The sequence below is a fragment of the Rattus norvegicus genome, chromosome 17 (genome assembly GCF_036323735.1).
Source record: "Rattus norvegicus strain BN/NHsdMcwi chromosome 17, GRCr8, whole genome shotgun sequence".
Classification (NCBI taxonomy): Eukaryota; Metazoa; Chordata; class Mammalia; order Rodentia; family Muridae; genus Rattus; species Rattus norvegicus.
This window is the reverse complement of record NC_086035.1, coordinates 70720397-70747791: the sequence shown is the minus strand read 5'-3', so window position 1 is coordinate 70747791 and position 27395 is coordinate 70720397. Positions and strand designations below refer to the sequence as shown.

The following is a 27395-nucleotide window of genomic DNA, read 5'->3' as shown; positions in this document are numbered from 1 at the left end:
GCTCTCTGCTCCCCTTCCCTTCTCTTTTCTTTTCTCTATGGTGTTTGGAATGAACCTAGCATTACACTCACACTAGACAAGGCGTTTGCCACTGAGCTGCATTCCAGCCTTTTAATTATCTTAAGAATTTCTCACTGATGAAAAGTTAGGGCTCTAGAGATGGCTCAGAGATGGCGAGTGCTGGTGGCCATTCCAGAGGTCCTGGGTTTGATCACCAACACCCACATGGCAGCTAACAGCTATCAGTAACTCCAGTCTCAGGGGACTGTATGCACTGCTCTGACGTCCATGGGTGACAGTCATGCATGTAGTGCACGACAAAGATGTAGAAAAGAAATACCTATAAATATAAAATCACAATAAAGAAATCACAGAAATTTAAAGCAGAACTTGTTCCAGGTTCCTCTTTATGTGTTCAAAGCTGCTTTTGCTTCTTTCCTCAAACTTCATTAGTTACTCATTACAAGGATAACTGTGGCAAGGTCAAGCATTTATTTGCTGTTCTGTGAATGAAGACAGAGCAGTATCTTCTCAGTTGGAAGACCGAGAAGCCATGAATTCTAAGCAGCAGACAGTGCGACTAAGTGATGGTCACTTCATCCCTGTACTGGGGTTTGGTACCTATGCACCTCGAGAGGTAATGATAACAGTTGGGCTTGAAGATTGCAACAGTGGGCTTAGGTAAACACAGCCATTGAATTTGCATTTGATTCTTCATGACTAACCTGGTTCTCTGTTTTAGCAGTATAGCGTTATTTCTCATGCAAGGAAAGGGCAGATGGCATTCAGTATCGGGGATTGACCCCAGAGCAGAGCCTCAGAATATTGTGGGTACTAGTTTTTCCTTCCATTTCTCTCCATCCCAATTAGCTAGAAAAAAAATGCAATCAAACCAGCAAGAGCCTGATAGACACTGATACTGAGGATATTTTGAAAAAGTGCTTATTGGGCCACTTGAAGTTTGTTTTTTTGTTGAGATGTACGCTTATACATTTCCCTGTTTTTAAAACTGTGCTGTACCTTTCCATGTGCTGGGTGGTCTTAGATCAACTTGACTCAAGCTAAAGTCATTTGAGAGGAGGGTAGGTCAATTAAGAAAATACCTCCATAAGGTCAGGCTGTAGAGAATTTTCTAAATTGTGATTGATGTGAGAGCCCAGTCCTTTGTGGGTGATACCATCACTGGGCTGGTGGTCCCGAGTCCCATAAGAAAGCAAGCTGAGCAAGCCCAAAGGGGAGAACTGGCATGCAACACCCCTGCATTGCCTTTGCAATAGTTTCTTCCTCAAAGAGGAGTTTCTTGAGTTTCTGCCTTGACTTCCCTGAGTGACAGAGTGTGACACAAGAGTTTTAAGATGAAATAAACCCTTTTCTCTATAGTTTGCTTTTGGTCATGGTGTTTTATCATGGTGTTTTATCACATGAACAGAAACTTGAAGACTGGAGACAAAAATTCCACCATTTTTTCTAAATTGTCTCCAATTTTATATAATAAAATAAACTTTCTTATGTGCTTACTACATTACCATTTCATTCTCATCGTTTAACTAATGCAGTTCTGAATTTTTAAATTCAAATTTAGCCAACTAGACAAAAAACTTAATTTTTACTCCAATCACAATTCCTACAAAATAAGAAATTAAAACTTAACAGAGGGCATGTGAATGGATATGTTTTCTGTATGATGTTCTTAATTTCCTAGGTGTAGATCTCCTCTTTTTTGTAATTTTATTAAAATAGATCTACTTATTTATTTTGACTATTATTTCTTTTAAGATTTATTTATTTATTTTATGTATATGTGAGTGCACTATAGCTGTCTTCAGACACACCAGAAGAGGGCATCAGATCCCATTACAGATGGTTGTGAGTTACCATGTGGTTGCTAGGATTTGAACTCAGGACCTCTGGAAGAACAGTCAGTGCTCTTAACTGCTGAGTCATCTCTCCAGCCCCAAGATCTCTTTTTTTAAATATACAGCTTGCTGATAGTTTTAATATTTGTTATGCAGATAAAATGTCGGTGTAAAAGGCTTTATACCATACCACTATCTCAAGTTCCTTTTGACAAATGACTTTACATGATCCCTAGGCATCCTCAAATTTTATAATGTTACCTTGTTATTATAGAGGGCCGCTTTAACAATCTCCACCACAAGATGGCGCTGGCTTCCACTGCGCCCCACGTGGAAGGCCAGGATAGCTCCCGCCATTACAAGATGGCTCTGGCCTCCGCCGCGCCAGCCGACTTCCTTTCAGGAAGTTAACTGTGTGCGCATGTGCAAGAGTGCCTTCGTGCCAGGTCTTTGCCCACTCCGGGGTATGCCTTATGAGATCATGGGTAAGCGACCAATCAGGTGTGGATGCGCCGTGCTAGGGTGTATATAAGCCGCGCCATGCAGGCGCGCGGGGCTCTCCTTAAGATTTTAATAAAAGTTTGGCTGCCGCAGGGATTCGTATGTCCCCGCATGTTTTCTTGCAGGCGAGAGGTTGCGCGTGGGACATGTTATGATGTTGTTGACATCTTCTTATTTCATAACATAAGGATGGCAGTTTTCTGTGAACTGCTTGTGCAAACAGTAGGGTTCATGTGTCCGTGCTTTCATTTAGAATGCCATAAGTCAGGGTGGCTGTGTAACAAGTTATAAATGAACATCTTAGAAATGAAAACTGTAGAATGTTTCTATTTAAACACTTGCATTTTTGCAAATTCAGTGTTGGAGGCTTTGATTTATTCTCCGTGACTTCCCTGGGAGAAGGCTCATAGAGGATTCTACAGTGTTTCTTCTTTATGTGGTATCCTGTCCTTTTGTCCTGTACGAACTTCATGGCTTTACATACCTAAGGATTCTTCTAGCAAATATCAGTTCCTGGAGCACAAGTGGGAACTGCTAATGCCAATGATTAATCTGTAATTGATCAAACTAAAGTGGTTCCTGGGGTGCTTTGCTCTTGTGACTCAGTAGGAAAAATCAAGACAAACTTGGTTGCATTCTTCACTGCAAAAAGTCACCTCACTGAAGATAGGGAAACATGATGCTGAAAATGTTTCCTTTGTTCTTATGCCCTAAAAATTCTAAGTCATATCTAATTCTAAATGCTGCTTTTGGTTGCTTTTATAGGTACCTAAGAGTAAGGCTCTAGAAGCCACCAAAATAGCTATAGATGCTGGTTTCCGCCATATCGATTCTGCTGCTGTGTATCAGAATGAAAAGGAAGTAGGACTAGCCATCCGAAGCAAGATTGCAGACGGTACTGTGAAGAGAGAGGACATATTTTACACATCAAAGGTACCGAAGGGAATATAGCGTGCAAGCGGATGAACCATGATGCGTTGAAATAATCCTTCGCTGATTAGGCCAGCAAATGTTGGTGAACTAAACATAGACAAACTTGTGAGCTTCAGTTTCCTCATCTAAATTCATCAATGGAATGTTAGCAACCCTCTCGCCTGAGTTTCACTTCGACAGTGTCTGACTTAGAACGGGCAAGAAAACTGGCTTTTTTTAATTTCCTGGACGAATATAAACATTTCTCATTGCTCCGAAAACTATTTCCCTCTTTCATCAGTAAGATACAATAGTATAAGAAAGCACTTTCTGTGTTAAACGAGATACACGTAATTAATGTTCCTTCTTCTGTACCTAGGGAATAGTTGGATGGTCAATGTATTTTCCATTCAGACTTATAAATGAGACATAGATTCTTCCAATTTTGATTAACTAATCCTTTAGACTCTTATTTTCTTCAGTAAAAAATTTTGCTTTATAATTAGAACAAAAACACTAGAAAAAGTAAGAAGTATATAAAAGTATACTATTCATAAGTTACTAGCAGCTGTAGTCATTATTATTATGTACTGTATATAGTTGTGAATGTCATACTTTTCTGAGATTGATACCATCACCACAGAACACTGAGCAATATACTGAGTTACAATGTTATGATGGCTATAACGTTGTTGCACGTAATTTTAAAATGCACGCTTGCTCCTTGCCTGGTGCCGGCAAAAGCCATCTCAACCAGCCCCCACAGCTAACTTTGCTAAATGTCTAATGAGTGCCCTGCAGCTGGGCTGGGCCCATTCTCCTGCCCACCTGAGGCTCCTGGGATGGAAAACAACAGACAGCCTCAATATTTTAAAATCAGCCAGATAACACAATTGCTGGGTGAAGAATTTCCTATCCTAATCAAACAGTAGCCTTTTCCAACCTTTTCGGCCTCTGCCTATGGGAGAGGCTATATACTCTGAGAGACCTACATGTCTGTCACTTCCTATCCACTCCATAGCCTGGTCCAAGTTCTCTCTCCCTCTCTCTTTCCTCCTCTTGCACCTGGGCTTAGAAGGAATCCAACCTCATCCTTGCCCAGCAATTGACTTCTGCCATCTTTATTGATCAGTTAAAATGGGGAGAAGGTTCACATGGAATCACCCGGGTATGTGATCGACTCCTTGTTGGAACAGCCCCTTCTTGAGGAAGCAGAATTAGCGTCAAAACAGGGCAATCCACAACAATGGGGATAGTTCAGCTCAGTAAATGTCTAATGGCCCACTATTATCTGTATGGCTCATTGTTAACCAAAACTTTGTTATGGATCACATAACTATTGTGTTCTAGAATTATATTTTAGTGTTTGTTTCCCAAGTAATTTTCTATAAACTAAAGTTAAACATGTTCTTCATTTTAAATTTTTTTGTTGTTACAGAAAAGGATGATTTCAATGTGGAAGGTCAGACCATGTCAGTATTTTAATTTTTCTTACTCTAAGTCAAAAAAACCTTAGTGACAACACTTTGTTATGCCACTTCTTATTAAGAAGTAATTGAAATATAGAGACTGGAAATACCTACATCTCAGTATTAGATAATATTTTACAATCCTCCTAAATGCATGTTCTAGTAAAATTATTCAATAATCTAGTTTATAGGTTATCTTTCTTCCCCCATGTGTGATTTTAAAAATATTTATTTATTGTAAGTCTTGACTGCATGGCTGTCTGTGTACTGAGGCAGTCTCCAGAGAACAGAAGGGGGCATCAGATCCCCTATAATGAGAGTTAAGACGGGAAGAGAGTATCAGATCCCCTATAACTAGAGGTAAGACGGGAAGAGAGTATCAGATCCCCTATAACTAGAGGTAAGACAGAAAGAGAGTATCAGATCCCCTATAATGAGAGTTAAGATGGGAAGAGAGTATCAGATCCCCTATAACTAGAGGTAAGACGGGAATAGAGTATCAGATCCCCTATAACTAGAGGTAAGACGGGAAGAGAGTATCAGATCCCCTATAACTAGAGGTAAGACGGGAAGAGAGTATCAGATCCCCTATAACTAGAGGTAAGACGGGAAGAGAGTATCAGATCCCCTATAACTAGAGGTAAGACGGGAAGAGAGTATCAGATCCCCTATAACTAGAGGTAAGACGGGAAGAGAGTATCAGATCCCCTATAACTAGAGGTAAGACGGGAAGAGAGCATCAGATCCCCTATAACTAGAGGTAAGATGGGAAGAGAGTATCAGATCCCCTATAACTAGAGGTAAGATGGGAAGAGAGTATCAGATCCCCTATAACTAGAGTGAAAGAAGACGGTGAACTACCATGTGGGGGCTGGGAACTAAATCCGGTTGTCTACAAGAGGAGCAAGTGCTCTCTCATTAACACTTCTCTCTAGCCCTCCATGGGTTATTTTGAGTTCGCACAATTTTATTCAGCTTCTCTATCTACAGACAGAGCAGCATTGCCTTTTGCTCAGGTAAAGGTTAGAGATGCTTGAAAGCACATGTGACAATTAGTGATTTCACCATGACCCATTTTACTGAAAAGACCTGAGACTCAAAATTAGCCCCAACTAACAATTCAGAGAGAGCAAATGCAGCCCACCCAGTTTTACTACTGGTAACACAATCTGTTATTTCACAAGGATGTCAAATGGATGTTTAGACCTAGAAGAGCACAAAGCATGGTATTCTAGAGAACAGTTGCTTCCTTTCTCCTGCTCTTCTATAAAGTGGCTGGGCATAGTGTTCTTGGGAAGCTTGTGACATTCAAGGATTATTTACATTAAAAACAGTAGTTAAGGGTGAGGTCAGAGTTCCTTCATATATGTTACCCAACCACAGCACATCATAATGTATGTGTAAGAAGAGTTGTAGAGTATTAGATGCTTAAAGTCTCTTATAAATTCAGTGAAATAAAAGTTTGATGACAAATTATTATTACTTGAAAGCTTTGGAGTTGAGTAATTTTCTAGATTAGCTGATAATGAATTAACACTGAAGAGAGTTTTGTGTCCTGTTCAGATGGGAAAATATCCAAGAAGAAGATGAATATTTTCTCCCTTGGCTGTCCATGTCATCCCAGTCTGTACGTTAGATAAAGTAACTCAGCAAACTCTGGAAATCCAGTAATTCAATGTCAAGATCCATTCTTTAACTTTTGAAGGTTTGGTGTACTTTTAATCATCCAGAACGGGTGCAGGTCTGCTTGGAACAGTCACTGAAGCAGCTCCAGTTGGAGTACGTGGATCTGTACCTCATCCATTTCCCAATGGCCCTGAAGGTATGCAGTTTGGATTACTGACAAATTTTCAGCTCTAATTTAGAAGTTTTCTGGTTGGTTGAATCCTATAAAGTTTAAAAACATAGTTTAGTTAATTTTAGAAAACATTCCAAAATGTTTTTATGCAAAGAGATGATAAGATTATGTAGCTGAAGAATCTAAGTCATGAAGAGCTTGGCATTCTAAGTACTCTTTAAAATGTCTCTGCGTCTCAATTCCTGTATTACTAGAAAATTGCTAGAGTTAGTTTAAAGTGGTTTTTATTTTATGTGTGTGTTTTGTGTGCATGTCTATCTTGTGCCTTGTCTGTACCTAGTACCCAATGAGTCCAAAAGATGGTATTAATTCCTGTGGGCTATAAACAGTTATGAAATGTCTCATGGGTGCTAGAAATTGAACTTCTATCCTCTGGAAGAGCAGCAAGTGCTCTTAGTCATTGAGCAATCCACTTCCATATTTGCTTAGTTTTTATTCGAGCAATTTCCATTGGTGACAAATTTAGCCTTGAGGTAGTTTGAAGTCCTAGTTCTTTGACATCTGTAGGATTCCCTGTATTTACATCATCAAAGCATTTTTAAATAAACCACTCTAGTGCTGGAGAGATGGGTCAGTGGTGGTTAAGAGCACTTTGTTCCATACACACACACACACACACACACACACACACCAACAAACAAACGTAGAAAGAAAACAACAAAACAAAACCCAACAACCTTGTCTTCTCATCTTTTGTTCACTTAACCTTGTCTTCTCATCTTTTGTTCACTTAACCTTGTCTTCTCATCTTTTGTTCACTTAACCTTGTCTTCTCATCTTTTGTTCACTTACCAGGCCTTAAGCATGAGAAAGACTGATTGTTTAGAGTGGGCCAATAGTGGAATTTATTGTCGGTGGAAATCACTGCCACATTCTTGCCAAATTTCTAAGTGACAGTAGCATTGAACAGAAACATAAGTCAAGCAAGATAGTCTAAGTACCCAGAAATAATTTCTTTATTAAAACAAAGTTCTATTAAAAAGAACTGTGGCCCTCAAGGACATTCTTTACAACTCTACATTCCGAACACATGACAAGGATCACCCATCTGCCGGAAGTTCTAGTCATAATCCCCTCTTTAGGCCAGCTTTGTTATTGTGGGGACATACATTTCTTTGAGATATAACGTAACCTTTGTCTTTATTCCAGCCGGAAGAGGATCTTAAGGCAAAAGATGAGAATGAAAAATTATTATTTGATGTAGTGGATATCTGTGACACCTGGAAAGTGAGTACTGGGGTTGGAAAGCACAGCGGGAAGTACATCAAGGAAGTGGAGAGTCAGAACTTATGAGAGTGGAGTGTGCTGTTATAAAAACTAATACTCTTTACAAGGACTGGTTTACTTTAGATGTGGGAACCATGTGTGACTGCTATAAGAGAAACGAAGGGGAGGTTTACCTAAAATGACAATAAAGAATCTAATTGACTAGGGATAACACAGGACCCTTTTAATAAGTGACAGTATCATTTTCCTTACTGTTTTATTTTTCTTTAAGAATATTACCAAGAGGTTTAACTTTCATTTGGCATATTTTCTCTGTAGGCCATGGAGAAGTGCAAGGATGCAGGATTGGCCAAGTCCATTGGGGTGTCCAACTTTAACCGCAGGCAGCTGGAGAAGATCCTGAATAAGCCGGGGCTCAAGCACAGGCCTGTGTGCAACCAGGTGAGGACCCTCAGCCTCCCATATTTTCTGTTCATTACTTTCTTTCTCTGTTTCTGCCAAGTACCAAAGGGGATGGGGTGGGGGAATAACACTAGAAACTGAGTGAAGCTCTGAGATGATTCACTCCTTAGCACCTTTGAATTTTGCTGGTTTCTGCCACCAAAACACATTTACTGTGTCAGTGCCTTGTCCCCAGAACTATTTTTAGCAACATTAAGGGAAATAGTTAAAGGTTCTTTATTGCAAACTGTGATCTAAATCATACATATACTGGGAATATATTTTATATCCAAGTCTTGCGTCATATTTGAGAATCCATCAATGATTTTTGCCTAACTCAGTCAATTTTTATGGTTTGGAAAACATTTCATTTTTAACGACTTTGTTGACATTTCTTACCTGAGATATTCTTTCAAAAATTTAGTCTGGTAAAATTATTTCTGTAAGACAGAGTAAACTTTAATACTTTTCACAGTTGTTGTTTTGAGAAAGAAAGCTACTGTAGTGATTTCTACTGACTGGGGACTATAAATGCTCTGTGTGTGTTTATTTCTTATTTCTTCCATGTCCTTTCTTCCCTACGAATCCTCCCATATGCCCATTTTTCTCATTCAAATTAAGCATGTAAGTTCATTTTGATTAATTGGTGTTATCTACACATATGTATGCATGTTTGTATACACACACACACACACACACACACACACATATATATTCATGAACACAGCCTGCTCAGTCTGCATATACTTATATGTATATGTTTTAAGGACTGATTATTTGATACTACATAACTGATTGGTATGCCCTTCACTGGGGAAGAATATTTCTCCTACACCCAGAATTACTTAGTTATATGTAGTTCTTTTTGCATTTGAGTAAGAAATCATTGTTGTTATTTTTGCATGTACTTGGGTAGATTTAATTTTTTCTTTTAATATTGAGATATACATAAATGACACTATTGGGTTGTCCATAGAACTGTGTTTTGTTTTTTTTTTGTTTTTTTTTTTTTTTTGCTTTCCCCTATAATGATTAACAATTTTTCTTTTTTGTTCTTTTATTTAGTAATCAAAACTCAGGGAGTCCATTCCCTGCCCCACATGTGAAATCAGTCATGACTCACCATAGCAAAAACAGGGATTTGTATCCATCTAGGAGGATTTAGAGCTCACTCAGCCCAGAAGTGTTACTTCTTCAATTGTCCACTTTAACATAAGTACTAATTTTAACTATGTAAATCTGGAGCAAGTAATGGATGGGAGACAGAAGAAGGTGAATAGGCTCGAGATATGTGACATATTTTATGAAAAATATATCTGAAATTTCTCAATATGTGCAATGAATATAAGATAACTAAATTACCTAATAATGGACCTACCAAAATGGATCAGTGGATAAAGGGTCATGTCTCCAAGCCCTTTGATTCTTAGAACCCCTTGGTAGAAGAAAAGAACTGATTCCACAAGTGGTCTTCTGACCACCACATGTTCACTATAGTATGCACACAAACATCTACCACTCCACAAAAATACATAAATAAATGCAAAATATACCTTACTATGAAGATGTTCATATGTTTTTGTACTCCTTCTCTTGCTTCTTCATATTTTGTCCCCCGCCCCCTTTGTTTGATGTATGAGGCATAGTCTTTATTTGTAGCCCAAGTTTGTCTGAAATTTATGATAGCTTAGAATGGCCTCAAGTTCATTGCAATCTTCCTGCTTCAACATTCTGAAATGCTGGGTTACGGGCATGCGCCACCACACCAGACCTGACAGAGATAGATTCATTTCAAACTTCATTAATTCAGCTGAACGATATTTTTAACATTTCTTTTTATTTTTTCATTGGGTGTAGAATTTTATATAAATTGGCACATTTCTATTTCATACATCTACAGGTAGAATGTCATCCTTATCTTAACCAGAGAAAACTTCTGGATTTCTGCAAGTCTAAAGACATTGTTCTGGTTGCTTATAGTGCTCTGGGAAGCCACCGTGAAACAAGATGGTAATATGGACCACGATAGTCAAACTGAAGAAAAACATTATTGTTGAATAAATATTTTTATCTTATCATTTCTTATAAGTTGATCCTGAAATGAACTGGAAGCATGGAGAAATTTCATTTGGGGGAGAATAAAAGCCACAATGGCATTATAATTTCATACACCAGAAACCCTGGTCTATATATCAATCTTCCTATGTATTAGACATCTTCTAACAAATCAAAGAGTTAGGAAAAGCGATCTAACATTTCTACCTCTCTTCCAGTGTGGACAAGAGCCTTCCTGTTCTTTTGGCTGATCCAGTTCTTTGTGCCATAGCCAAGAAGTACAACTGGACTCCAGCCCTGATTGCCCTTCGTTATCAGCTGGAGCGTGGGGTTGTGGTCCTGGCTAAGAGTTTCACTGAGAAGAGGATAAAAGAGAATATGCAGGTGATGAGTTGCTGTGGGTGTTAGGTCCTGTGGACTTTGTTGATGATCCTATAACTCTAGTCAGTCTTTCTAACATTTCCTGTGCACCTGTGCTTTAAGGGCATTTCCAAGGCCCTAAATCCTCTTCCACAGAAAGACCACAGTAAGACCTTCAGTAAGATTTTATCTCAGCATTACATTGGAGACTTAACCTTAAGTGAGTGGCATGTTTTTTTTCCTTCATTTTCTGAAATGAAGCCACTGAGACTAGGTGACTTTCATTCTTTAAATTATATGTGATTTATTTTATACTTTCCTGTATACAGTCATATTTTAACATTCTGGTCTTTAATCACTTTGAATGTGTTTTATGCCAACTCTTTTTTCCCCACATCGCGGCTTCTTTGAGAATGATTGTCTGCTCATTTCAAATAGGGGATCCTGTCTTCCATTCACACCAGTAGTGCTAAAATCAACACACACCTATTTATAGGATCTTTATGTAAAGTCACTAATATAGCTTATTAGTTTATGGTTAGAGATCTGTGTGGATGGTCAGATCACAGCCAGGCTGTTCTCATCTTGGCCAGGCTCTTATTCTGCAGTGAAGTTGCTCACACATTTGATGTGATGTCTGCTCCAAGGTACAGACTTCACTGCCCTTCCTGGAGCTAGTCTTTCCTCTCTGTACTGTTATTATTCTGCTGGTCAGTGCCCTCACATTGTACAATCCCCAAGTTGTTTCTGAATTCTATACAATGTTTTCATGTCTAACCTTATATTAGGTACAGCATTCCTTCTCAAAATACAACTGAGACTCAAGATGTGTGGCTACAATTCTTCCACATCCTAATGTGGACGGCACTACATCCATTAATTATAGAGCGAATCTTGGAAGACACAAATAAGAGATGTTCTTGTAGCCTATTTCTTTTCTTTTCCTTTCTTTTCTTTTCTTTTTTCTTTCTCTTGCATTCAGTGAGTTCACTGGTCTTACATTGTGCTTTTGTTGAAATGCCTCATTCCAAAATGTCCCATTTCCCCATTGCTCTAAATTAAATATTACCATGAATAGGGATTCCTTCTCAGATTCTTCATGGCTGCCCTGCTGACCTCGTTTCCTTCTCCCTCCCTATCCTTCCCTCCCTCCCCCTCCCTCCCCCTCTCCTCTCTTCTCTTCTCCTCTCCTTTCCTCTCCTCTCCTCTCCTCCCCCTTCCCCTCCTCTCCCCTGTTCTCTCTCTCTCTCTCTCTCTGTCTCTCTCTCTCTGTCTCTCTGTCTCTGTCTCTCTCTCTGTCTCTCTCTCTGTCTCTCTCTCTCTCTCTCTCTCTCTCTCTCTCTCTCTCTCTTTCTCTCTCTCTCTCTCTCTGGTGGTTGACTGGTGTTAAGCTTCCCTGCATGAAACACTCCCAAATTCTTCCCCATTACCTTCACAAAAGACCACCCTCTGTGCATTCCAGCTTATTCTTAAGTTTGACCAGATTTACTCTTTATCATTGCACATTTTGACTAAAACACACCTACAATTTAGAAATGGATAAAAGGTTGATTGTCAATGAGCCTATTTCTAAACTCATTTTTACCATTGATTAGTGTGCCTCCTCTTAGTAATGAGTCCATCTTCCAGATGTCCTAACTCTCACTTTTACCCTAACCTATATAGGTCTTGGTTATTCTCTATGGATTATTCTGTTATAGGATTTTTCAATTAATCTGCCAGTTTCCCCTCAGGAGATTTAAGGATTTGTTTGTCAAGGTTGACATTGCGTTGACCTTGTTTATTATTTTGGAGGCTGTGGTTGTTTGACAGTATTCAGAGGTTATAATAATAATAATAATAATAATAGAATTTTCCTATTATTCTTGTGGTTTTCTGTATGAATTGCTAACTTCTATAAGTTTCAAACCAATGAACTTGTACTTATTCTTTTCTCTTATTGAATCAGAGAAAACACTTTTTATTGATAGCTTTCTGTTGTTCATTAGCTGCCAAATGTGCAAAAGAGATAAAGGAATTTTGAAAGAAGTGCCCGTTACTTATGATTAATCTTAAGGAATTTTGATCATGTTTTTTCTCAGTGTTGGAACTCAGAGAACTTTTGGTTCCATGAGCCCATTTGTTTCCATTTGTTAACAATAGTAGACCAAAATGTTGATTAAGTTGATTTTATAATCACATTTATAAAAGGCAAGTTTTCTTGATGGCATGTCTTTGTTTTTTGAAGATTAGTTGTTAATACTTACAGAAATCTTACTTTGACTTACATTAAAATGATATTTTTATATCCTGCTTGGTCACCTTTTAGGCATGGAATAAAACTGTGTTAAGGAGACTCTCTACTTGGGGTCAGCCACCACTTCCTGCTCTTACTGTCTTTCTGCCTGTCTTCCACATAGATTACTGAGCCCTTAGGGGAGGAGTTTAATGAAAAGTCTCTCAAACAGGACTGTGTTCCCAAGTCTTTCACTGTGTGCACACTGAACAATTCTGGATCACCATGTTAATTAGCATCAACTTCATGAAGCCTCTCTTATGATGGATGGGTAATATTTTGTTCTTTGGGTCTAGAAATGTATCACTATCAGTAATTCGATTGCCATATTTTAGCCACGAGGACTGAAGTATATATAAATTCACAGAGACTATCAAAACATGAAAAGATCTGCACAGGTTTAGGCCAGAAAAATAAAACTTCAGAATTAAAATGGGGGAGCAGATTACAAGTCTCACTCCTAACCGATTAGAAACTCTTTGCCACTGACACTCAGTGGAAAAGAATCAGTTTTCTCCAAGGAATATCAACTACACACCAAGCCCAGGAATAATTGACACAAAATGAACTCTATGTTTTTTTTCCTGATATTTTGTCTTGATATTTTTAAAAGTTTTTTTTTAAAAAAGATTTATTTATTGTATGTGAGTACACAGTAGCCATCCTTAGACACACCAGAAGAGGGCATCAGACCACATTGTAGATGGTTGTAAGCCACCATGTGGTTGCTGGGATTTGAACTCAGGATCTCTGGAAGAGCAGTCACAGTCAGTGCTCTTAACTACTGAGCCATCTCTCCAGCCCTGTTTTGATATTTTTTGTCTTATTAAATTCTATTTTATTATTTATTTATTTATTTATTTATTTATAGAGATGAAATTAGGTAGGTAAGGAGGGGAGAGGAATTTGAAAAATATTGGGGAAGGGGAAGTGTGATACAAACTATTGCATGAAAAATTTTAAATCAAAGAATTTTTTTATCAATGACAACTACTGAATTATGTTAATTATTTAAACTACTTAGAGCCGAGTTTGTTTTGAACCTACTAAGAACATGATTAAGATCACACTTGGAATTACAGTGGGTTTGTTCCTTCTTCAACTCACTTGCTAACACTTTCATATATGAGGCTGTGCATTTCAATTCAGGAATTAATTTCTAAAATCTCTCTCATATACTTTATTATTTATTTTATTTATTTACATTTCAAATGTTCTTCTTCCTGTCCCCCCTCTATGAGCCACTCCATCCCCTCACCCCTTTCTTCACCTCTAAGAGGGTGCTTCCCCACCCATCCACCCACTTCTGCCTTACCTGTCTAGTATCACCTTTTCTGGGGCATCAGGTCTCCACAGGACCAAGTGCATCCCCTCCCACTGAGGCCAGACAAGGCAGGCTGGGGCCATGAACTAGCCCAGGTATACTCTTTGGTTGGTGGCTTATTCCCTGGGAGCTCTGAGGGGTCCAATTAGTTGATGCTATTGTTTTTCCTATGAGGTTGCCCTCCCTTTCAACTTCTTCAGTCCTTCCTCTAACTCTTCAATAGGAGTCCCCAGGCTCAGTCCAATGGTTAACTGTAAGTATCTGTATCTATCTTAGTCAGGAGCTATCAGAGACTCTCAGAGGACAGCCATGTCAGGCTCCTGTCTGCAAGCGCTTCTTGGCATCAGCAATAGTGTCGGGGTTTGGTGTCTGTGGGTGGGATGGATCCCAAGGTGGGACAGTCTCTGGATGGCCTTTCTTTCAATCTCTGCTCCTCTGTTTGCCCCTGAATTTCCCTTAGACAGGAAATTTTAAGATGGATGGGTGGTCCCATCCTTCAACTGGGGCCCATGTCTAGCTACCGGAGGTAGTCTCTTCAGCTTCAATCTCCCCACTGCTATGTATTTTAGCTAATGTTATCCCCATTGGGTTCTGGTAACCTGTCACATCCCTGGTATCTGGAACTTTATAGTAGTTCTCTAATGGGTTACCTCAGTCAGGATGATATTTTCTAGTTCCATCCATTTGCCTGCAAAATTCATGAAGTCTCATTTTTAATAGCTGAAAAGTCCAATGTATAAATGTACCAGATTTTGTGTATCCATTCTTCAGTTGAGGGATATCTGGGTTGTTTCCAGCTTCTGCTATTATAAATAAGACTGCTATGAACATAGTGGAGCACGTGTCCTTGTGATATGTTGGAGCATATTTTGGATGTATGCCCCAAAATGGGATAGCTGGGTCTTTAGGTATAACTATTTTCCATTTTTCTGAGGAACCCAAGGATTGATTTCCAGAGTGGATGTGCCAGTTTGCAATCTAACCAGCAATGGAGTGTTCCTCTTTCTCCACATCCTTGCCAACATTTGTTGCCACCTGAGGTTTTGATCTGAGCTATTCTGATTGGTGTGAGGTGGAATTTCATGGTCGTTTTGATTTGCCTTTCCCTGATAACTAAGGATGTTAAACATTTCTTTAGGTGCTTCTCAGCCATTTGAGATTCCTCTGTTAAGAATTATCTGACAAAACACCAATGGCTTATGCTCTAAGATCAAGGATCGACAAATGGGATCTCATAAAACTGCAAAGCTTCTGTAAGGCAAAGGACATTGTGGTTAGCACAAAACGGCAACCAACAGATTGGGAAAAGATCTTTACCAATCCTACAACAGATAGAGGCCTTATATCCAAAATATACAAAGAACTCAAGAAGTTAGACCGCAGGGAAACAAATAACCCTATTAAAAAATGGGGTTCAGAGCTAAACAAAGAATTCACAGCTGAGGAATGCCGAATGGCTGAGAAACACCTAAAGAAATGTTCAACATCTTTAGTCATAAGGGAAATGCAAATCAAAACAACCCTGAGATTTCACCTCACACCAGTGAGAATGGCTAAGATCAAAAACTCAGGTGACAGCAGATGCTGGCGAGGATGTGGAGAAAGAGGAACACTCCTCCATTGTTGGTGGGATTGCAGACTGGTAAAACCATTCTGGAAATCAGTCTGGAGGTTCCTCAGAAAATTGGACATTGAACTGCCTGAGGATCCAGCTATACCTCTCTTGGGCATATACCCAAAAGATGCCTCAACATATAAAAGAGACACGTGCTCCACTATGTTCATCGCAGCCTTATTTATAATAGCCAGAAACTGGAAAGAACCCAGATGCCCTTCAACAGAGGAATGGATACAGAAAATGTGGTACATCTACACAATGGAATATTACTCAGCTATCAAAAACAACGAGTTTATGAAATTCGTAGGCAAATGGTTGGAACTGGAAAATATCATCCTGAGTGAGCTAACCCAATCACAGAAAGACATACATGGTATGCACTCATTGATAAGTGGCTATTAGCCCAAATGCTTGAATTACCCTAGATCCCTAGAACAAACGAAACTCAAGACGGATGATCAAAATGTGAATGCTTCATCCTTCTTTAAATGAGGAAAAAGAATACCCTTGGCAGGGAAGGGAGAGGCAAAGATTAAAACAGAGACTTAAGGAACACCCATTTAGAGCCTGCCCCACATGTGGCCCATACATATACAGCCACCCAATTAGACAAGATGGATGAAGCAAAGAAGTGCAGACCGACAGGAGCCGGATGTAGATCTCTCCTGAGAGACACAGCCAGAATACAGCAAATACAGAGGCGAATGCCAGCAGCAAACCACTGAACTGAGAATAGGTCCCCTATTGAAGGAATCAGAGAAAGAACTGGAAGAGCTTGAAGGGGCTCGAGACCCCAAAAGTACAACAATGCCAAGCAACCAGAGCTTCCAGGGACTAAGCCACTACCTAAAGACTATACATGGACTGACCCTGGACTCTGACCCCATAGGTAGCAATGAATATCCTAGAAAGAGCACCAGTGGAAGGGGAAGCCCTGGGTCCTGCTAAGACTGAACCCCCAGTGAACTAGTCTAGGGGGGGAGGGCGGCAATGGGGGGAGGGTTGGGAGGGGAACACCCATAAGGAAGGGGAGGGGGAGGGGGATGTTTGCCCGGAAACCGGGAAAGGGAATAACACTCGAAATGTATATAAGAAATACTCAAGTTAATAAAAAAAATAAAAATAAAAATAAAAATAAAAATAAAAAGAATTATCTGTTTATCTCTGTCACCCATTTGTACGTTGGGTTATTTGGTTTTCTGGAAACTAACTTTCTGAGTTCTTTGTATATTTTGGATATTAACCCTCTCTCAGATGTAGGGTTAGTGAAGACTTTTTTCCCAGTCTGTAGGTTGCCGTTTTGTCCTATTAACAGTTTCCTTTGATTTACAAAAGCTTTTCAGTTGCACGAGGTCTCATTTGTCAATTTTTGATCTTAGAGTCTGGGCCATTGGTATTTTGTTCAGGAAATGTTCTCCTGTGCCAGTGTGTTCAAGGCTGTTTCCCACTTTCTCTTCTATTAGATTCAGTGTATCTGGTTTTATTTTGACATCCTTGAACCTCTTGGACTTGAGCTTTGAACAAGGAGATAAGTATGGATCACTTTGCTTTCTTCAAAAGGCAGCACTGTTATCACTATTGCTCTGGAATACAGCTTGAGGTCAGGGATGGTGATTCCCCAAGACGTTCTCTTATTGTTGAGAGTAGTTTTCGCTATCCTGAGTTTTTTTGTTATTCCATATGAATTAGAGAATTGCTCTTGCTATCTCTTTGAAGAATTTAATTGGAATTTTGATGGGGATTGCTTTTGGTAAGACGGCCATTTTCACTATGTTAATCATACTGATTCATGAGCATGGACGATTTTCCCATTTCTGAGGTCCTCTTCCATTTCTTTCTTCAGAGACTTGAAGTTCTTGTCATACAGACCTTTCAATTGCTTGGTTAGAGTTACACCAAAATATTTTATATTATTTGTGATTATTCTGAAGGGTAGTATTTCCCTAATACCTCTCTCAGCCCATTTATCCTTTGTATAGAGGAAGGCTACTTTCACATATGGTATTCACCACTTAAATGCTTTGGTGAATATGTTTTTACTTCCTTGAATATATTAAATAGTTTATACATTTAGTGTGATGCATTTGTAATAGACAGACTGGCAAACATGCAATATAAATATCACAATCAAGTTCCTTTTTATGTGATAGGTTTTTGAATTTCAGTTGACTTCAGAAGACATGAAAGTCCTTGATGGCCTAAATAAAAATATCCGTTACATGAGTGGTTCTAGGTAAGTAATTTGTTTTTAATTAATTTTTATTAATTAATTAATTATTTATTTATTTACAATCCAAATGTTGCCCCCTTCCTGGTCCCCCCTCAAAGAGTTCTTCCTCACCTTCCAACTTTCTTAACTTCTGAGAAAGTGCCCTTGTATATTCCCACCTTGAGCCATCATGTCCCTACAAGAGACTTAGGTGCATCTTTTCCCATTGAGGCCAGACAAGGCAATCATCTGCTACATAGTGCTGGGGACTTTGGATAGCCAGTGTGTGTTCTTTGGTTGGTAACTTAGTCCCTAGGACTTCGAGGGGTCCAAGTTAGTTGACACTGTTGGTCTTCTGATGGGGCTGCCGAACCCTCCAGTTCCCTCAATCCTTCCTATAACTCTTCCATAGGGATCCCAATCTCCATCCAATACTTCACTGTGAGTATCTACATCTGTCTCCATCAGCTGCTCTGTATAGAGCCTCTCAAAGGACAGCCATGCTAGTCTCCTGTCTGCAACATAGCATCAGTAATAATGTTAGGGTTTAGTGCTTGTCCATTGGATGGATCCCAAGTTGGTCTAGTCATTTCTTCAGTATCTGCTCCGTTTTTGTCCCTGAATTTCTTTTAGATGGAACAATTTTGGGTCATAAGCTTTTTAGGTGGTTTGGTGTCTCTAACCCTCTACTGGCGTCCTGTCTGAATACTAGAGGGGGACCATTCAGGTTCCATATCCCCATTGTTGAGCATTTCAGGCTAAGGTCACCCACATGGAGTCCTTGGAGGTTTCCCAATCCCAAGTCTCTGGGATTTCCTTGAGGTCCCCCAATTCCCCCACCTCTGGCAGCTGCATATTTCCACCCATTCTCCTGGCCCTTAGTAAATATATTTCAGTCCAGCGTTTTTCCTCAGATGAATATAATATAACTGTTAGTAGTTTCCTTAATTTAAAGAAGTCAGAGACAACATTAACCAGACAAAAAAGAGACAAAAGGTTTAGCAATTATTTCTAGCCTGCTGTGAATTCTGTCCTCTGTGACCTGAGCAGGATGTGTGGAGTCTCCTCCTGTTGAAGCATTTCCAATTCATGTCATGTATCCTATCACCTGTTTATTATTAAATAATGTCACTAATTATTTTAAAATGTGTGGTCATCATCCTGTTGTCTGTGATATTTCCTCATGGTGAAATTGTTTATTTAATTCAGGCAATTTAATGTTTGCAATGGATTGAAGATTCTCAATTCAGAGACGTCATCACTGTGTTTGTGTTAACAATGTCTGGCTTAATGAATTCTATAGCTCATTTGATATTGGTTTTCTAGAATATCAAGATCTCAATGTTGAAGATTAAGAAGTTATAGAGAATAAGATTATAGCCAACACTAGCATGTAGAAGACAGATCCTTCTGATGAAGAACTTGTAGCTAACAAGAAATTTTACTCTTCCTTGATTCTACATATATCTTATAAATTTGAGGTAGAAAAAGTATATGTATAGTGGTTTATATAAATGTACACATATACTTTCTGTATAATATTATACACACACACATATATATATGTAAAATTAACAAAGAAAGAATGTAATATATATTTCTTCTATAGTGGAAAATTACTTCTAAAAGTACATAAATATGAGAATTTATGAAACTTGATAAGCTTAATGAATAATGCTATATAACAAAAATTTTTAGTACATTTTATCATCATGAATACTTTTATTATTGTAATCAATTGTAACATTCATGTGAAAAATTAACAAGTAATCATATTGTATTTCTTCATAGCTTGTTTTACTATTACTGAGTGGTGATCATCTATCATCTTCTTGGATACAACATTTTACCATATACGGTCATCTTCCAGTTATGTTCTGTGTGCTGCCTTGTATGATATGTGCCTGGTGTATATCTGTGTGAGTGAGTGAGAGCACACAAGTCTTCCATTGCCTGCATCCGGTGGTCAGAAGTCAATGCTGGATGACTTCTTGGCCTTTCATCTTGTTTAAGGAAGAGCATCTTGTTTCTACCGTGTATTCCAGGCTGCCTGCGGGTTTTCAGGAAAATGCCTGTCTCCACTTCCCATCCCACCGTGGAGATCGATTACTGATGAATGAATGCCACCATGCCTAGCTTGGTATATGTGTTCTAAGGATCGAAACGCATATAATATAGTTGTACCAAAAGCATTTTTTTTCCCACTCAACCACATCTCCAGTGCATTTTTCTACTTCTGAATCAGAACTAGGATAGTGGATATAGTAGACAGCTAGCAAGTAATTGATCAATTAGGAAAATGAAATGAAAATGATACCATTCATCTGTACCTCCCTGAAGTGTTTCTTAGTATGGGATGTGCAACTTTGTTTCTTCTTTTCAAAACAAGGCGATCAATCTTTATTTTTATTAAGAAATTGTAATTAAGAGAACTGAGTGCTTTTTTTTTTTTTTATTAACTTGAGTATTTCTTATATACATTTCGAGTGTTATTCCCTTTCCCGGTTTCCGGGCAAACATCCCCCTCCCCCCTCCCCTTCCTTATGGGTGTTCCCCTCCCAACCCTCCCCCCATTGCCGCCCTCCCCCCATAGATTAGTTCACTGGGGGTTCAGTCTTAGCAGGACCCAGGGCTTCCCCTTCCACTGGTGCTCTTACTAGGATATTCATTGCTACCTATGGGGTCAGAGTCCAGGGTCAGTCCATGTATAGTCTTTAGGTAGTGGCTTAGTCCCTGGAAGCTCTGGTTGCTTGGCATTGTTGTACTTTTGGGGTCTCGAGTCCCTTCAAGCTCTTCCAGTTCTTTCTCTGATTCCTTCAATAGGGGACCTATTCTCAGTTCAGTGGTTTGCTGCTGGCATTCGCCTCTATATTTGCTGTATTCTGGCTGTGTCTCTCAGGAGCGATCTACATCCGGCTCCTGTCGGTCTGCACTTCTTTGCTTCATCCATCTTGTCTAATTGGGTGGCTGTATATGTATGGGCCACATGTGGGGCAGGCTCTGAATGGGTATTCCTTCAGTCTCTGTTTTAATCTTTGCCTCTCCCTTCCCTGCCAAGGGTATTCTTTTTCCTCATTTAAAGAAGGAGTGAAGCATTCACATTTTGATCATCCGTCTTGAGTTTCGTTTGTTCTAGGGATCTAGGGTAATTCAAGCATTTGGGCTAATAGCCACTTATCAATGAGTGCATACCATGTATGTCTTTCTGTGATTGGGTTAGCTCACTCAGGATGATATTTTCCAGTTCCAACCATTTGCCTACGAATTTCATAAACTCGTTGTTTTTGATAGCTGAGTAATATTCCATTGTGTAGATGTACCACATTTTCTGTATCCATTCCTCTGTTGAAGGGCATCTGGGTTCTTTCCAGTTTCTGGCTATTATAAATAAGGCTGCGATGAACATAGTGGAGCACGTGTCTCTTTTATATGTTGAGGCATCTTTTGGGTATATGCCCAAGAGAGGTATAGCTGGATCCTCAGGCAGTTCAATGTCCAATTTTCTGAGGAACCTCCAGACTGATTTCCAGAATGGTTTTACCAGTCTGCAATCCCACCAACAATGGAGGAGTGTTCCTCTTTCTCCACATCCTCGCCAGCATCTGCTGTCACCTGAGTTTTTGATCTTAGCCAATCGCACTGGTGTGAGGTGAAATCTCAGGGTTGTTTTGATTTGCATTTCCCTTATGACTAAAGATGTTGAACATTTCTTTAGGTGTTTCTCAGCCATTCGGCATTCCTCAGCTGTGAATTCTTTGTTTAGCTCTGAACCCCATTTTTTAATAGGGTTATTTGTTTCCCTGCGGTCTAACTTCTTGAGTTCTTTGTATATTTTGGATATAAGGCCTCTATCTGTTGCAGGATTGGTAAAGATCTTTTCCCAATCTGTTGGTTGCCGTTTTGTCCTAGCCACAGTGTCCTTTGCCTTACAGAAGCTTTGCAGTTTTATGAGATCCCATTTGTCGATTCTTGATCTTAGAGCATAAGCCATTGGTGTTTTGTTCAGGAAATTTTTTCCAGTGCCCATGTGTTCCAGATGCTTCCCTAGTTTTTCTTCTATTAGTTTGAGTGTGTCTGGTTTGATGTGGAGGTCCTTGATCCACTTGGACTTAAGCTTTGTACAGGGTGATAAGCATGGATCGATCTGCATTCTTCTACATGTTGCTCTCCAGTTGAACCAGCACCATTTGCTGAAAATGCTATCTTTTTTCCATTGGATGGTTTTGGCTCCTTTGTCAAAAATCAAGTGACCATAGGTGTGTGGGTTCATTTCTGGGTCTTCAATTCTATTCCATTGGTCTATCTGTCTGTCTCTGTACCAATACCATGCAGTTTTTATCACTATTGCTCTGTAATACTGCTTGAGTTCAGGGATAGTGATTCCCCCTGAAGTCCTTTTATTGTTGAGGATAGCTTTAGCTATCCTGGGTTTTTTGTTATTCCAGATGAATTTGCAAATTGTTCTGTCTAACTCTTTGAAGAATTGGATTGGTATTTTGATGGGGATTGCATTGAATCTGTAGATTGCTTTTGGTAAAATGGCCATTTTTACTATATTAATCCTGCCAATCCATGAGCATGGGAGATCTTTCCATCTTCTGAGGTCTTCTTCAATTTCTTTCCTCAGTGTCTTGAAGTTCTTATTGTACAGATCTTTTACTTGCTTGGTTAAAGTCACACCGAGGTACTTTATATTATTTGGGTCTATTATGAAGGGTGTCGTTTCCCTAATTTCTTTCTCGGCTTGTTTCTCTTTTGTATAGAGGAAGGCAACTGATTTATTTGAGTTAATTTTATACCCAGCCACTTTGCTGAAGTTGTTTATCAGCTTTAGTAGTTCTCTGGTGGAACTTTTGGGATCACTTAAATATACTATCATGTCATCTGCAAATAGTGATATTTTGACCTCTTCTTTTCCGATCTGTATCCCTTTGATCTCCTTTTGTTGTCTGATTGCTCTGGCTAGAACTTCAAGAACTATATTGAATAAGTAGGGAGAGAGTGGGCAGCCTTGTCTAGTCCCTGATTTTAGTGGGATTGCTTCAAGTTTCTCTCCATTTAGTTTAATGTTAGCAACTGGTTTGCTGTATATGGCTTTTACTATGTTTAGGTATGGGCCTTGAATTCCTATTCTTTCCAGGACTTTTATCATGAAGGGGTGTTGAATTTTGTCAAATGCTTTCTCAGCATCTAATGAAATGATCATGTGGTTCTGTTCTTTCAGTTTGTTTATATAATGGATCACGTTGATGGTTTTCCGTATATTAAACCATCCCTGCATGCCTGGGATGAAGCCTACTTGATCATGGTGGATGATTGTTTTGATGTGCTCTTGAATTCGGTTTGCCAGAATTTTATTGAGTATTTTTGCGTCGATATTCATAAGGGAAATTGGTCTGAAGTTCTGTTTCTTTGTTGTGTCTTTGTGTGGTTTAGGTATAAGAGTAATTGTGGCTTCGTAGAAGGAATTCGGTAGGGCTCCATCTGTTTCAATTTTGTGGAATAGTTTGGATAATATTGGTATGAGGTCTTCTATGAAGGTTTGATAGAATTCTGCACTAAACCCGTCTGGACCTGGGCTCTTTTTGGTTGGGAGACCTTTAATGACTGCTTCTATTTCCTTAGGAGTTATGGGGTTGTTTAACTGGTTTATCTGTTCCTGATTTAACTTCGATACCTGGTATCTGTCTAGGAAATTGTCCATTTCCTGAAGATTTTCAAATTTTGTTGAATATAGGTTTTTATAGTAAGATCTGATGATTTTTTGAATTTCCTCTGAATCTGTAGTTATGTCTCCCTTTTCATTTCTGATTTTGTTAATTTGGACACACTCTCTGTGTCCTCTCGTTAGTCTGGCTAAGGGTTTATCTATCTTGTTGATTTTCTCAAAGAACCAACTTTTGGTTCTGTTGATTCTTTCTATGGTCCTTTTTGTTTCTACTTGGTTGATTTCAGCTCTGAGTTTGATTATTTCCTGCCTTCTACTCCTCCTGGGTGTATTTGCTTCTTTTTGTTCTAGAGCTTTTAGGTGTGCTGTCAAGCTGCTGACATATGCTCTTTCCTGTTTCTTTCTGCAGGCACTCAGCGCTATGAGTTTTCCTCTTAGCACAGCTTTCATTGTGTCCCATAAGTTTGAGTATGTTGTATCTTCATTTTCATTAAATTCTAAAAAGTTTTTAATTTCTTTCTTTATTTCTTCCTTGACCAGGTTATCATTGAGTAGAGCATTGTTCAATTTCCACGTATATGTGGGCATTCTTCCCTTATTGTTATTGAAGACCAGTTTTAGGCCGTGGTGGTCTGATAGCACGCATGGGATTATTTCTATCTTTCTGTACCTGTTGAGGCCCGTTTTTTGACCAATTATATGGTCAATTTTGGAGAAAGTACCATGAGGAGCTGAGAAGAAGGTATATCCTTTTGCTTTAGGATAGAATGTTCTATAAATATCCGTTAAGTCCATTTGGCTCATGACTTCTCTTAGTCTGTCTACATCTCTGTTCAATTTCTGTTTCCATGATCTGTCCATTGATGAGAGTGGGGTGTTGAAATCTCCCACTATTATTGTGTGAGGTGCAATGTGTGTTTTGAGCTTTAGTAAGGTTTCTTTTACGTATGTAGGTGCCCTTGTATTTGGGGCATAGATATTTAGGATTGAGAGTTCATCTTGGTTGATTTTTCCTTTGATGAATATGAAGTGTCCTTCCTTATCTTTTTTGATGACTTTTAGTTGGAAATTGATTTTATTTGATATTAGAATGGCTACTCCAGCTTGCTTCTTCTGACCATTTGCTTGGAAAGTTGTTTTCCAGCCTTTCACTCTGAGGTAGTGTCTGTCTTTGTGTCTGAGGTGTGTTTCCTGTAGGCAGCAGAATGCAGGGTCCTCGTTGCGTATCCAGTTTGTTAATCTATGTCTTTTTATTGGGGAGTTGAGGCCATTGATATTGAGAGATATTAAGGAATAGTGATTATTGCTTCCCGTTATATTCATATTTGGATGTGAGGTTATGTTTGTGTGCTTTCATTCTCTTTGTTTTGTTGCCAAGACGATTAGTTTCTTGCTTCTTCTAGGGTATAGCTTGCCTCCTTATGTTGGGCTTTACCATTTATTATCCTTTGTAGTGCTGGATTTGTAGAAAGATATTGTGTAAATTTGGTTTTGTCATGGAATATCTTGGTTTCTCCATCAATGTTAATTGAGAGTTTTGCTGGATACAGTAACCTGGGCTGTCATTTGTGTTCTCTTAGGGTCTGTATGACATCAGTCCAGGATCTTCTGGCCTTCATAGTTTCTGGCGAGAAGTCTGGTGTGATTCTGATAGGTCTCCCTTTATATGTTACTTGACCTTTTTCCCTTACTGCTTTTAATATTCTTTCTTTATTTTGTGCGTTTGGTGTTTTGACAATTATGTGACGGGAGGTGTTTCTTTTCTGGTCCAATCTATTTGGAGTTCTGTAGGCTTCTTGTATGTCTATGGGTATCTCTTTTTTTAGGTTAGGGAAGTTTTCTTCTATGATTTTGTTGAAGATATTTACTGGTCCTTTGAGCTGGGAGTCTTCACTCTCTTCTATACCTATTATCCTTAGGTTTGATCTTCTCATTGAGTCCTGGATTTCTTGTATCTTTGGACCAGTAGCTTTTTCCGCTTTACATTATCTTTGACCGTTGAATCAATGATTTCTATGGAATCTTCTGCTCCTGAGATTCTCTCTTCCATCTCTTGTATTCTGTTGGTGAAGCTTGTATCTACAGCTCCTTGTCTCTTCTTTTGGTTTTCTATATCCAGGGTTGTTTCCATGTGTTCTTTCTTGATTGCTTCTATTTCCATTTTTAATTCCTTCAACTGTTTGATTGTGTTTTCCTGGAATTCTTTCAGGGATTTTTGCGATTCCTCTCTGTAGGCTTTTACTTGTTTATTAATGTTTTCCTGTGCTTCCCTAAGTGTGTTCATGTCTTTCTTGAAGTCCTCCAGCATCAAGATCAAATATGATTTTGAAACTAGATCTTGCTTTTCTGGTGTGTTTGGATATTCCATGTTTGTTTTGGTGGGAGAATTGGGCTCCGATGATGGCATGTAGTCTTGGTTTCTGTTGCTTGGGTTCCTGCGCTTGCCTCTCGCCATCAGATTATCTCTAGTGTTACTTTGTTCTGCTGTTTCTGACAGTGGCTAGACTGTCCTATAAGCCTGTGTGTCAGGAGTGCTGTAGACCTGTTTTCCTCTCTTTCAGTCAGTTATGGGGACAGAGTGTTCTGCTTTCGGGCGTGTAGTTTTTCCTCTCTACAGGTCTTCAGCTGTTCCTGTGGGCCTGTGTCTTGAGTTCACCAGGCAGCTTTCTTGCAGCAGAAAATTTGGTCTTACCTGTAGTCCCGAGGCTCAGGTTTGCTCGTGGGGTGCTGCCCAGGGGCTCTCTGCAGCGGCAGCAACCAGGAAGACCTGTGCCGCCCCTTCCGGGAGCTTCAGTGCACCAGGGTTCCAGATGGTCTTTGGCTTTTTCCTCTGGCGTCCGAGATGTGTGTGCAGGGAGCAGTCTCTTCTGGTTTCCCAGGCTTGTCCGCCTCTCTGAAGGTTTAGCTCTCCCTCCCACGGGATTTGGGTGCAGAGAACTGTTTATCCGGTCTGTTTCCTTCAGGTTCCGGCGGGGTCCTGCCGCTCCTGGGCCCTCCCCCACGGGAGCCCAGAGGCCTTATACAGTTTCCTCTTGGGCCAGGGATGTGGGCAGGGGTGAGCAGTGTTGGTGGTCTCTTCCGCTCTGCAGCCTCAGGAGTGCCCACCTGACCAGGCGGTTGGGTCTCTCTGTCACCGGGTCTGGGAGCAGAGAGCTGCTGCCGAACTGAGTGCTTTTTATGATAGATGTGCATTTGACTCTCTGTTTTCTGTGTCTCAGAAAAAGGAGCATGATATGAATTTAGTTTTTGTTCAATCATTTCTAAAATAATGCTTAAGGTAGATGCTATGAATTGCTAGAAAATACTTTTGTGTATTTTCATACTCATAACAATTTCATAGTAGTCACTAAATCTAATACGATTTACTTGTCTTTCTAGATTCCAGGGCCACCCTGATTTTCCATTTTTGGATGAATATTAACATGGAGGTCTGTGTTATGCTTTATGCCAGAAGTCACTGCATGAAAAGAGTATAGAGGATGGGTCCTCTCAAAAAGTGATGATTACATATCACTCTAATCCATGCTTATGAGCAATTCTGCTTCTACTGAATCTACAAGCAAGGAAGCAAAAACTGTTTATTTCTCCTTTCTGAAAAATAAAAGAATCATTTTCTTTAGCA

General features: G+C 39.4%; 2 protein-coding genes across 4 annotated transcripts in view; one reads left to right on the top strand and one right to left on the bottom strand.

Moving 5' to 3' along the window:
- Positions 1-2296, bottom strand: part of AKR1C3l1 (aldo-keto reductase family 1 member C3-like 1) — a 45916-nt gene extending 43620 nt beyond the window's left edge. For both annotated transcript variants that reach the window (XM_063276697.1, XM_063276698.1), the window contains exon 1: positions 2118-2296. In XM_063276697.1, coding sequence (XP_063132767.1) covers positions 2118-2213 — 96 coding nt within the window. In that variant the 5' untranslated portion in view covers positions 2214-2296. The remainder of the gene's footprint in view (positions 1-2117) is intronic.
- Akr1c1 (aldo-keto reductase family 1, member C1) lies at positions 507-27395 on the top strand. Of its 2 annotated transcripts, NM_001033697.1 has the most exons (9): positions 545-637; positions 3123-3290; positions 6444-6560; positions 7746-7823; positions 8142-8264; positions 10165-10274; positions 10538-10703; positions 18047-18129; positions 27152-27395. In NM_001033697.1, exons 1-9 carry the CDS (start codon positions 554-556, stop codon positions 27192-27194), a joined length of 972 nt encoding a protein of 323 aa, NP_001028869.1. In that variant the 5' UTR covers positions 545-553; the 3' UTR covers positions 27195-27395. The 2 variants fall into 2 exon arrangements, with proteins under 2 accessions (XP_006254250.1, NP_001028869.1); XM_006254188.5 differs by lacking the exon at positions 18047-18129 and having other exon boundaries at positions 507-637.